The sequence below is a fragment of the Delphinapterus leucas genome, chromosome 2 (assembly GCF_059928025.1).
Source record: "Delphinapterus leucas isolate spDelLeu-1000000601 "Yukka" chromosome 2, BTC_Dleu_Yukka2, whole genome shotgun sequence".
Classification (NCBI taxonomy): domain Eukaryota; kingdom Metazoa; phylum Chordata; class Mammalia; order Artiodactyla; family Monodontidae; genus Delphinapterus; species Delphinapterus leucas.
In genome coordinates, this window is record NC_143130.1 from 152,806,851 (window position 1) to 152,819,402 (window position 12,552).

Below are 12,552 nucleotides of genomic sequence, written 5' to 3' on the forward strand. Positions count from 1 at the left end.
AAGTCACGTTCTCCTTCAGTGACTCTGACTGCTTCTTCAGTCTCCTGGTCTTCATGGGCATGTCCTCCTCACCCACCTGCAGCAGCAGATCCTTGGCCGGTATGGGCAGAGCTGTCCAGCGCATGGCTCCTTTCACAGGCCTGCAAGCTGTGCGGGGCAGCAGTATGAGGTATTCTGCCCACTGCCCTAAGCGTGTGTTCCCAGCCAGCATCACATTCCTATTCCTGGCTGGCACTAAGGCAAAACAAAACTGTCAAGAGCCAACTTTCCTGTGATTATGTAGGAAACTGAGTACAAGTCCCATAGGGAGTTATGACAAGTCCTGACTACAAACATGATAAAGCCATGATGATGGGGCAGAGAAATTTGGGGAAGAAAAGCTGAGATACATATAAGCCTTTTTATAAGTTTAATAAATCTTTAGGAATATAAATATGTTTATATGTAACAATATTTGCTCATAAAATTCAATATTTGATATATTGCCATTTAAAGTAGAATGTAATTGGCCATTAATTCCTAATTTATTAAGTTTTCTTTTTAATGTTTTTAATTTGGGAGGAGGAATGGTGCTATAAGCTGCTAAGTGTTTACGAGTGCCTTGCTATAGGAATGATTAGTGTCTCAGTTTTAATGAGGCAGCTGAAGCCCTGGGAGGTGACTTGCTAAGACCCAACCCAAGGCTTTGCTACATGCTTTCTTCACTGCTTTATAATCATAGCCCTCAACAAAGGAGGAGGCTGTGTGAGTTTGGTGGAAGCTGCCCACATCTGCCATCATTAGCACCTCCTCTGCTCTAGTGGCTATTGCCTCTAGAGCCAGGCAGCACTAGAGACAGAGGTTTGGGGCTGGTGGGAAAAAGAATGGTTCACTATTGCTGCTAGTTTCTGCACACCAGTGAGCCCATCTGAACGGTGACATTGCAAAAAAAAGAGTCATGGGGAATGGAGACGTAGTCTCTGGAGGATGGGCACTTTTTTTTTTTTGCGGTACGCAGGCCTCTCACTGTTGTGGCCTCTCCCGTTGCAGAGCACAGGCTCCGGACGTGCAGGCTCAGTGGCCATGGCTTACGGGCCCAGCCGCTCCGCGGCATGTGGGATCCTCCCAGACCGGGGCATGAACCCGTGTCCCCTGCATCGGCAGGCAGACTCTCAACCACTGCGCCACCAGGGAAGCCCGAGGATGGGCACTTTTTGTTTCATAAGTTTATTTCTTGGTTAACTCCTTTCCCTCTACCTAACCTAACTTACAGAATGAAGGATGATGTACTCATGAAACAGAAATTTGAAACACAGGTTGATTCTAGGGCCTGAAGCAGGTATGGGCCTGAGAATGGAGTGGGAGGGTACAGCCAGCCCAAGGAAAAAGGGCAGAGTGCTAGATCAGGGGTTTGATGTACTTCCTTTGGAAGCATTAAGGTGGGATCTGTCTTATTAGGAATTACTGGCCCTAAACCACTTGGTTGCAACTAAGTTCCATCTCATTTCAGCTGTATGGGCCACAAAGGCTTTTCCTGTTACAATTAGTATTTTATAATTTTATGAGATGATTTTTAGTAGGAAGGGACTCCCCTAGATGCTGGTGGTGTCCCAGCCTATGAAACAGGGGCCTTAAAGAACTAACCCCACTTCCACCTTTACCCCCATTATCAGCTTCGTGCTTACATGGTTCAGGAACTGGCTGGGAGGTCCACCTTTCTGGGGTTTCAGGGAAGACCTTAGATAGCTGCTTGTTGTATCGATTGAGGTTTTCCAGGAAAATTTGGTCTCTCTTTGCACCAATCTGGTGGATGATCTGGACTTTATCTGTGAACATATAAATAATGAGTCCCTAGAACCTGCCTCCTTCCTCTCTTCTGGGTTTTTGGTCACCAGGATCAGACCCAGTTTCCTTTTGCCCTACTCTAAGCCTCTAGGACTCATGACTACCATGCTCTGGGGGTATCCCTTGAAGGTGACTGTTGCTTGGAAGTATGACCTGGTGGCCTCATAAAAGCCTGGAAGCCAAGTCAGAACCTAACTTACAGGCATTTTCCCCTATGAAAAGCTAGATACTAATGAAGGGTTACCTAATTCATCTCTTATCAATCATAAATACCTTTGTCTGAATAATTTTGTTAAACATTTTAAGAAGACTTTCAGTTGAAAGCAGTTTCGGAACAAGATGGGGGTAGGGAAGAATAAACAGCTTGGAACGTGCAATCCTAGATTGTGTACCCTGGAAGCCCAGGCATCTAAAGGATAGCAGGATGGAAGGGGAAGGTAGTGGACATTCATGGGTATTGGACAAGAAGCACTATATTTCTTGTCTACTTAAAGTACATTTTTGTTAATATTGTTTTACAAATAAGGTATGTAAGGCTCGGACAGCTTATATAATTTGCTGAAGGTTAGTAGGAAGGGGCTAAGCCAGGATTTAAGCTCAGATCTCCAGAGCCTGTGGTTGTTTTTTCCAACATAGCACCTCATTGGGGGAATTATCTCAGTGAGAGAAGGGAGAACAGAGAAGAGGTAGGTTGTTCCCAAAGCTGAATCTTGCTTACTTTGCAATCCTACCTCCACTACCTCTTTAGTAAACATAAAGGGATAGAGAGAGGGGAAAGAAGAAGAAGAGTTTCCTTCCTATCAGATACCTGCCCCTGTCCCCGGCCTCCACCCCACAAACCCAAAAAAAACCTCACGTGCTAGTAACCAGGAGGTGTCAACATGAACACTTGGTTCATCCAGGGCCTCTCATCCACACCCATGACTGTTTTATCCCCCAGCTACCTTCCACCTCCCTGCTCCATGTCCCCCTAGGCCCCCACTACAGGGCCCCAGCTCCATTACCAAAGTAAATCTCCTGTTCAAAGGTGTTGTCTGTGGAGTAAGCAAACTTTCCAGCTCGGGGATTCACCTGTCGGAAGCAGCTCTGCCTTGGGGGCTGGTAGACACTCCCCTTTCCATCGATGTCCTCAGCGGTCTTACTGATGCCAGGCATGCTTTCAACTGTCTGCACTTGCGGCAAGTAATTGGGCAATCTTGGAATGAGTGACATGGGGAGAAAAGGGGGGACAGGTAGCTTTAAAACTGGTGCCCTTAGAGGGTGCATGGACTTGGGGAAGGGAACCCGCCTCCTACATTACCTCACTTTACCTATTATGTGTGTGGTTATTTAGTGGACAGACTGTAAGCTCTTTAAAGGGTAGGTCCGTGTCGGTTTCATATACATTGTATTCCCAGCACTTTGCAGAGTGCCTGGAAAGTGGTGGCAATGCAATTTATATTTGTCCAATAGATGAATAAATAAATGTTTCCACTTTAGTTCACTTTTAGGAATCAGGGATGTTATAGCTCCAGTCTTCCTTCCAGTTATAAATGAAAAGGAAGCAATGTGAGAAACGTACAGTAATCCTCTTCTCTAAGCTTGTTTAGTTCTCCATCCTGCTGCCAGTCAGTTTTCGAGTCAGTTGACACACTGGCTCCTTATTCAGACTGAGGCAGGACCAAACCTCATGAGGTCTCTGCCTTCCTCACTCCCACCATGGATTCGTTTCTAGGAGCACCTGGATAGTACCTGGAACAGCAGAATGGCTCAGTCTGCTGGGAAAGGCTGAGAACGCATTCCTTTAAAGGCAGTGGTTCTCAGCTGGGAGCAGCTTTGTCCCTCAAAGGGACATGTGTCAGTGTCTGGAGACATCTTTGGTTGTCACACCTGGAGAGTGCTACTGGCATGCAGTAGGCTGCTGCTAAACATCCTACAGTGCACAGGACCAGCCCCACAACAAAGAATTATCCAACCTCAGGAGTGCTGAGGTTGCGAAACCTTACTTTGTGGAAATCTTAGCAGGTTGGTGGTGGAAAACACAAGAGGTTAATGTGACAGTGTGTTCTGAAATAAGGAGTGTGAGGCCACCCAGGAGTCCTTGAAGGGGAGCCAGGGATTCTCAAAGGCGCGCCCGAGGCCCCAGCCAGTCTACCTATAATAGACAGGAAGCAGCAGCTCTGGCTTCTTTTCCTCCTGGGTGGGCAGAACGACACTTCGATCCTCAAATTCTGCTGTCTCTTCTTCCTCCAGCTGTTTCAAGAGCTCCAGGTCGCTGGAGGAAGTGAGTTCATCCCGGATGTGGCTCCAGTCATATTGCTGGTGCAAGAAGCTCTGCCACTTACTGGGGGACACCCCAGGCCTCAGAGGACACTTGTTCTGGATCCATCGGGCAGTGCGCTTGTTAAGCTTTTCCAGCACGACAGCCTGCCATGCTCTGGCCTCCTTCTCAGAAGGGGGAAGCCAAGTTTCCCTCTCCTCCAGGTTCACATCTGGAGAAAGTGACAGATCCAGCACGTCTAGCTCCCTGCTTGGATGAAGATTGAGAGGACCAGATGCTTCCTGGACTGCGCTTGCTGGCTTTGATTTCTTCAGCTTCTTAAGATTGGCAGAGCTTTCCGTCTTCATAGCCTGGGAGGTGACCCTTGTTGAGGGACCTGAAAAATCCAGGAACTTGAAGCTGACAGGCTTCTCAGCTCGGGGCTTCCTGACTTGGGGAGGCTGGATGATGCCGTCTGCATCGTAGAGATGGTCAAAGCTGTTTTGGCTGTAAGGAATGCTGGCCAGCCCTCGCTGCTGCACCACCTCCCGAGAAAAGGTGAGGTTTGCAGCTGCCTGTTTCAAATATTGGTTCTTGAGGTTTGCACAGTGCTGCGGGCTGGAGTGGAAGACTGGAGGCACACTGGAAACGGAGGCGCACTCCTCCTTGTTTCTTGGTTTTAAGTAGGAGAAAATCATGCCCCATCCCAGCCGTGGGGGGAGTGACTGACGGAAATGCTGGGAGAGAAAGGTCTTTCCCTTCTCGGTCTTAGTCATTGTTTCCCAGCAAATGCTTCCTTCCACACTGCCTGGTCCAGAGGAGGACCTGGAGGCATGACCAGGCACCTGTTAAGGGGATGGGAAGAACTGGTGAGAGCTCTAGGTCAGTAGAAATTGGTAGCCCATAGCAGTCAGTAAGAAAAGAACTTGGAGAACAGGTAGGGGAGGGGGGAAGCCACGGGAATTAGAAAGACAAAAGAAAGAAATGCTGCAACATTTGAAATGGCCCTTGTTCAGACCTTTGCTTCCAGTTCTCACATTTGTCCCAAAGCTCAGACCCTCATCTCCTTATGAGGGATTACTGCTTTTCAGCAGTATCCCAGGTTTCCAGTTTTTCCCCAAAAGTTGCTTTCTCGCTGTTCAAAGAACTTACAGCGTAAAGTTCAGACAACTCAGCCTGGCATTCAAGGGTTCTCCCTGAGTATGACCCCAGTTTATGACCTTGTCCTGACATGTAACCTCTCCTCTCGACTCTCCTAGCTCTTCTCCGAGTGTTCTTCCCTCCACAAGTAGATCTTCCTTCTGTGCCATGTGAAGCCTTTCTTCCATACTTGACACAAATTCTGTCCATTCTTCCAGGCCCAGCTCAATTCCTGCCTACTCCGTAACTCTTTCCTGACCTATCCAGGCCTCCCTGTCATACACAGATTTACAAATCACTCCTAGTCCATTCCAGTTATTTTAACTTTTAACCCTGTGACACCTCACATCGTTAAATATTTGGTTCCTTAACTGCACCGTAAGGACCACGTCTCCAGTCTGCTGTCCTTCAGAGTCACCCAGTACTTTTCCATATTGTTACATAGTCTTCATTGTTAAAATGTTTTACAGCTACAGAATATTTTATCAAATAGGTAAATCACCTTAGCTCTTAATTATCAGGCAAATTGTTTCCAGGTTTTAGCTAGCATGGAAAACACTGTAGAGAACAATTGCCTAGAGTTAGTGCTTTTTAAAAATTTTTACTTCTGAAGCACTTCCTTGGCCTAATAATGATAATTGACAATTATGAGTACTTTGCTAAGGGCTTTACACTGGGATGATATTATGGTCTTTATTGCCTGTGGGAAGAAGCTGGGGCTCAGAGAGGTAGGTAAATTACTTCAGATCACATAGGCCATAAGTAGCAGAGTCAGGCTTCAAAGTCAGCTGCCAGATTCCACCCCAGAGCACTTAACTTCTGTGCCACACTGGCTTTGGCTCCCTACCACTCATTTTGTTGGCCTTGCCATTCCCAGGGGCAGGTGACACTGCCCCCAGCACGAAGGTGAGACCATTATTCTGTTGTGCTTAGTGCCAACTCCTGCCTTTCCTGCCCTGTGCACAGGGTACCCCTTAGCCTGGATCTGACTCTTCTCTCTTTCACAACACCCAGCACAGTACCTTCTCTTTTTAGGGCTTGATTTATTCCATTGTCTTCTGTGTATTAAATCTGTCCTCTTGGTGTGTCTTTTTGTTAAGGGTCAGCTTTTACCTAGATGTCACTAGGCCAGAATTAATGACCTAACTCACATTAAGTCACACATGATTAATGTGATGTCCCTCCAGGAATTTTTGCACATAAGGTTAAATTTAGTTGTTCCATCTCTTCACAGTCACAAAGGCAACATGGCCACCGGGCACTGAGTATTTTAAAAGTCAGAGTAAAAAAATTAGGGCAAGGCTAGAGGGTGGTCACAAGGTGCTGTTTTTCTTTAAACAGTGTCTACTCTCACTGGTTGAAAATGAACTGCGAGATGAACACAATATTAGTGTTCTCCTGCCTTGTGTATTCCTAATAGAACATCTTATTCTTAACATATCAGTGTGTCAGTATCTTGCTCCTAAGTCAGGGGGCATTTTGAGCCTAAACACTTGAAAAACAGAATGAGGACTGGTTTTACCCTAAGATGACTACCTATATGGAATGATTTGGGATGTCCCCAGATGTATGCCCTTTAGCCTGTGACATACAGAATCTTTGGTTACAATGCTGTCATCACAGAAAGAATACCACGTTATCATTATCAGTTATTATAAATTCTCAAGGAATAGTTATCATCATCTAAGATAATGGCTTGTTGAAAAAGGATGAAACACATGATAGATATGTTTTTGTAAAGGAATTGGGACAGGACAAAATGTTCTAAGGTTTGGTCAAAAGAGGTCTGTCCTGGACGGACTTAGAGTCAGAAGACAAGTGTCAGGCCAGGTTCTGCACTTCCCAGCCATGTTTAAATGATTTAATATCCCTGGTTTGCCTTAGTTTGCCAATCTGAAAATAGAGTCTGATACCTGTTCTAATTTAGTGTTGATATGAAGCTCAAAATTAGGGAATATGTATGAAAGTTCTCTGCAAGCTGCAAAGTATTACATAACTGTGAGGAATTGTTATTGATTTAGAGCCTGGAGTATTGTCCTTAGAAGGCAAGTCTCTGGGGCCCCACAGGTAGATACACTGGGCACTTAGGGAAAAGTTTAGGAATACTGGGGCCCTAGGCAATTAAGAGAGGGAAGAAAAGACCTACAGGGTTTGGAAGCTCCATATTATCCAAACTTAAATGTTACTTGGACTAACATTGAGGCAGGGTTCCCTCCCAACAAATAGCCCTTAAGAACCAAAAGCAGAGTGGCAGGTTCCAGGTGCTTTTGTGCACTGACAGCGTGAGAAATTGAATAAATTGCATCCTACAGTTATTCAAACCTGGCATAACTGCAGATCAGGCCCTGTAATCTGGTAAGCAGCAACCACCAGATTATCTCTTGCATTTCTAGGAACTTGGCTAGACAGGCAGGAGTGGGGCTCGAAGGTTTATGCCACATGTGTCCAGTTAACACCTGATATAAAAATCCAGACTCAAAATGGATGCTATCTCAGAGGTCCCAAATTTAGTTCCACTCTTCTGTTCACCTTTCCAGTCCCCAACCCTCACCCCCTGGTCTGTTGCCTTTATTCTGCAGAAATAGTTGAAGTGGGCTAAATAATGCATGCTGAAAGGAGAAATATCTTGTTTCTTTCCTTCTGTTACTAAAGCAGTGGAAACTGCCACAGAAGGAAAGGCTATAAACCTTAGCACAGTATCCTGAGAGGTTTTTTTTAAAAAAAAAAAAAATTTATTTATTTGGGCTGCGCCGGGTCTTAGTTGCGCCACACGGGGTCTTCATCACAGCATGTGGGATCTTCTTAGTTGCAGCACTCAGGGTTTTAGTTGCGGCAATGGACTTCTTAGTTGCGGCATGCGGGATCTAGTTCCCTGACCAGGGATGGAACCCGGGCCCCCTGCATTGGGAGTGTGGAGTCTTATCCACTGGACCACCAGGGAAGTCCCATCTTCTGAGAGTTTTAGACAAGTAATACACTCTGATCTACACCCACAGATTCTGAAGTTCTGAGGAAGGGCCCAAGAGGGGACAGTCAACTTCTGTGACAGTGCTTGTTAGATAGTTAAAGGACCTTCTGCATCAAGATCACCTGAGGAGTTTGTCAAAATGCAGATTCTTGTGTCCCACACTCTAGAATATTGATTCAGTGGGCTGCAAGTGAAGCCTAGAGATCTGCATTTTAACAAGCTCTCAGAGGTTTTTATACACATTAAATTTAGAGAAACCATAGCTCCAAAATGTATCTGTCAGATTTGTGAAGGAAGTTTGGTTAGCAGGGAGAGTGGGATCAGGGAACACAGCCTTTTAACCTGGCTTATTTCAAATACCCTCTCTCTGCTGCCTTTTTTTTTTTTAATTAATTAATTTATTTTTTGGCTGTGTTGGGTCTTCGTTGCTGCCCATGGGCTTTCTCTAGTTGCGGCGAGCAGGGGCTACTCTTCGTTGCGGTGCACAGGCTTCTCATTGCGGTGGCTTCTCTTGTTGCGGAGCATGAGCTCTAGGTGTGCAGTCTTCAGTAGTTGTGGCATGTGGGCTTCAGTAGTTGTGGTGCGCAGGCTCAGTATTTGTGACTCATGGGCTCTAGAGCGCAGGTTCAGAGCCTACTTCAGTAGTTGTGGTGCGTGGGCTTAGTTGCTCTGCGGCATGTGGGATCCTCCCAGACCAGCGCTCGAACCCGTGTGCCCTGCACTGGCAGGTGGATTCTTAACCAGTGTGCCACCAGGGAGGTCCCTGCTGCCTCTTTCTTAACAGAAAGTTCCCTTCATTTTTTTCCCCCTTTCTTTTTTCTTTCTTTCTTTTTTTTTTTTGGCATGCCGAGTGGCTTGGGGGATTTTAGTTCCCCTACCAGGGACTGAACCTGGGCCAGAGCAGTGAAAGTCCTAACCACTGGACTGCCAGGGAATTCCCTCCCCTCTACTTTCTAATTCCCATTCTTTGCCATGCACTCGTACAGGTACACTGCTGTCTCATGAGATTACTCTGGAAATGCTGCCATAAAGATAATCTGTTAAAACTCTTTTATATTAGGTTTCAAAACCAAGGTCTGGAGAGCAGACGTGACTAAGATCACAGTACTGCTTAGTACCTGAAGCAACACACTGATACTTTGACACTTAATCCAAAATATTTTCGACTACTTCTGTCTGCCTCTCATCATTCATCTGATGCTAATAAGCTCCTTTCACATACTGATGAAGCAGCAGTGTTTTGAAATTACCTTCAAAGTGGCTTCCCACACATAGTCTTCAAAGGGAAGCAAGTTTCTTCCATCTTAAACCTTCCTTAGTTTTAGGTTCCAAAGCTGCTTATATTGGTTACTAGGCAACCACCTCTTTAGAATTCCATGAGTCTACTCACAGAACCTATGGGTTCAATCAGGGGTATCTTCAGCTATTTATTAAATTTCCTTCTTTGTAAATTGAACTTTGGGAAGTTGCATTGTATTTACTGATTGGTGGCAAAATGGATTTCTTGGTCATCCTTTGAAAAATAAACCTCTAGGTCTATGCAGCTCAATGTCCCCCCCCCCCAATTCGTTCATAAGTCCTACTGAGAAAGAGACAGAGCAAGGGAACACATGAACACCCAGCTCTGACATGCTTCAGACCACCAGGTTGATAGAACAAACGGTAAAGCAGAATGAGTGTCTTTGGGACCTTTCCCATTCCCCTTTCATCTCTGCCCCTGCTTAATCTCCTTCCTTCACACAGTTCAGTTCCATCTCCCCTGCTTCCCAAATTCTGGCTAGGTTGTCAGCCAATAACACTATTTTTTTTACAAGGGGACTCTTCAAGTCCTATATTTTTAATAATAAAATTCCAGGCCTACAGAATACTGGTCTTCAGGCTTCCCCTTGTGAAGAGAACTAATTTGTCCTGACAGTAAAGAAGATTTCTGGCCATAAAGTTCTGTCTGTCTCGTTGATCTGGGGCTGTGCTATTCAGGTGGTTACCATCTCTTGCTGACCAACCTGAACACTAACTTTAGTGCCAGGGCTCAGTTTGTGCTCAGACCCTGGGTCCCTCACAAAAGAGTGAAAGGACATGTTCTCTGAGATGAAATGAATGAAAGAATTAAAAAATTAAATATTAAAACACTGGTTAAGGGCTTCCCTGGTGGCGCAGTGGTTGGGAGTCCGCCTGCCGATGCAGGGGACGCGGGTTCGTGCCCCGGTACGGGAGGATCCCACATGCCGCGGAGCAGCTGGGCCCGTGGGCCATGGCCGCTGAGCCTGCGCGTCTGGAGCCTGTGCCCTGCAACGGGAGAGGCCACAGCAGCGAGAGGCCCGCGTAACGCAAAAAAACAAAAACAAAAACACTGGTTAAGGTTCCTCAAGAAATTAAAATTAACATGTGATCCAGCAATTCCATTTCTGGGTATATACCCAAAGAATTGAAAGCAGAGGCTCATACAGATGTTTGTACGCCCATGCTCATAGCATATTCACAACAGCCAAAAAGGTGGAAGCAACCTAAATGTCCATCGATGGATGAATGGATAAACAGAATGTGGTATATACATACAATAGAATATTATTCAGCTTTAAAAAGGAATAAAATGCCGGTACATGCTACATATATGGGTGAACCTGGAAGATATTATGCAAAGTGAAATAAGTCAGACGCAAAAGGACAAATACTGTATGATTCCACTGATCTAAGGTACTTAGAATAGTCAAATAATAGCTACAGAAAGTGGAATAATGATGTCCAAGGGGCTGTGGTGGAGAGGGAGGAATGAGGAGTTGTTTAATAGGTACAGAATTTCAGTTTGGGTGATGAAAAAGGAGATAGGGTTAAAGGCTGCATGACAATGTGAATGTACTTAGGTAACTATGCATTTTAAAATGGTAAATTTTATCTTTGTATATTACCACAGTTTAAAAAAACCAACCCTGTTTAATTATAAAAGCCATGTGTTTTTTGGTGATAGAAATTCTGCACAAAGAAGAAAATTAAAACTACTCATGATACCCCAAAGCCTAAGAGACAACAGTTTAGGGTAGCTTTCTACTAGTCTTTTTTTTTTTAATGTTTATATATATATATATATATATATATAAAGTTCTACAAACTGTTCTCTACCTGCTTTCAATGTCATGAAAATTTCCTCATCATATTCTGCTATATCATTTTTAATGGCTACATCTCTTCTGTTGTATTACTGCATTACAATCAAATTGACTAAACCAAATTTATCTTGCTAGTTTCTTTTTCCTGTTAAAACAACGATATGGTAAACATTGTTATAGCCAAATATTTACACACATTTATGAATGTTTATTTAGGCAAAGTTTCTAGAAGTGGAATTGTGAGTCAAAGAGAATGCATCTTTTAAATATTTTTAACCGGGTTGCTCTGAAAAGGTCATACCAGTGTGTATATCCACCAACAGTATATGAATGTCTGTTTCCCAAATCTTCTCAACTAGGACATCATCATGTGAGAAACAAAGCATAATGGTTCAGAGCACAGGCTCTGGAATTGGATTGCAAAGGTATAAATCCCAGCATTTCCACTTTCTAGCTGTGTGATCTTCAGCAAATCAATTCACCTCTCTGGGCCTTAATTTTCTCATAAGGTTCTTGTAAGGATTAAGGGTTAGCTATTATTATTTACCGTCTTTAGTCTGAGTCTTGTGCACAAAATACACTGTGAAGTATCCCACAGAACCAGTACAAAAGTAATTACAGCTAAAGGGAGTTGCATGATTAATGACCAGCAGGACAGGAGAACATTTGAAACTAGGTAAAAAGTCTTGTCTGGGAAGCTCATGGGGGTGGCCTTATTAGGAGCAGAGGCAAACACAGGTTTTGTGGGTTTGAAGCTTATACAATTTGCAGGTTTCTCTAATAGAAAGGATATGAATTCATGAATGTAAAATCAAGTACAAGGCCTTGGAAGGGGACTGCAGTTAAGTTTGATGAAAAATTCACCACTGGATGGAACCCATAACTTATGAAATAGTGGGAAAAGGTGAGCAGTCCAGGGCGAGAGGGAGATAACGTTTGCCTAAATGGAGCAATATAAGAGTCCAGATAACAAAATAACAACTATTACCTCATTTGGCTGTTTTTACACCCATAAGGAATGAAAGTGAGGTCACACAGCTAGTAAGACGCCAGGCCCCTTAGTTGTGGAAAAATAATCATAATAGACAAATAACATACAAGCAAAACACCATGGTGCACATTTTATTTTTATTTTCATTTTTTTTTTGGCCGTACCGCACAGCATGGAGAACTTCCCCTAACAGGGATCGAACTCATGCTCCCTGTATTGGAAGGGCAGTGTCTTAGCCACTGGACCGCCAGGGAGGTCCTTTATTTTTTATGGTGCACATTTTAAA

At 44.4% G+C, this 12,552-nt stretch overlaps 2 protein-coding genes across 5 annotated transcripts in view; one reads left to right on the forward strand and one right to left on the reverse strand.

Moving 5' to 3' along the window:
• Nucleotides 1-12,552, reverse strand: part of HEATR4 (HEAT repeat containing 4) — a 95,778-nt gene that overhangs the window by 51,668 nt on the left and 31,558 nt on the right. Inside the window, 4 exon segments of the mRNA XM_022576613.3 lie at nucleotides 1-147; nucleotides 1,665-1,805; nucleotides 2,829-3,019; nucleotides 3,959-12,552. The exon segment at nucleotides 1-147 is cut by the window's left edge and continues 57 nt beyond it; the exon segment at nucleotides 3,959-12,552 is cut by the window's right edge and continues 31,558 nt beyond it. Coding sequence (XP_022432321.2) covers nucleotides 1-147; nucleotides 1,665-1,805; nucleotides 2,829-3,019; nucleotides 3,959-4,839 — 1,360 coding nt within the window. The 5' untranslated portion in view covers nucleotides 4,840-12,552.
• RIOX1 (ribosomal oxygenase 1) overlaps nucleotides 1-12,552 on the forward strand; it is a 31,680-nt gene that overhangs the window by 18,163 nt on the left and 965 nt on the right. For 3 of the 4 annotated variants that reach the window (XM_089906205.1, XM_089906204.1, XM_089906207.1), the window contains exon 2: nucleotides 1-12,552. This exon is cut by the window's left edge; it is cut by the window's right edge and continues 965 nt beyond it. The gene's annotated coding sequence lies outside the window, so the exon portion shown is untranslated. The other variant, XM_089906206.1, reaches the window with a different exon arrangement.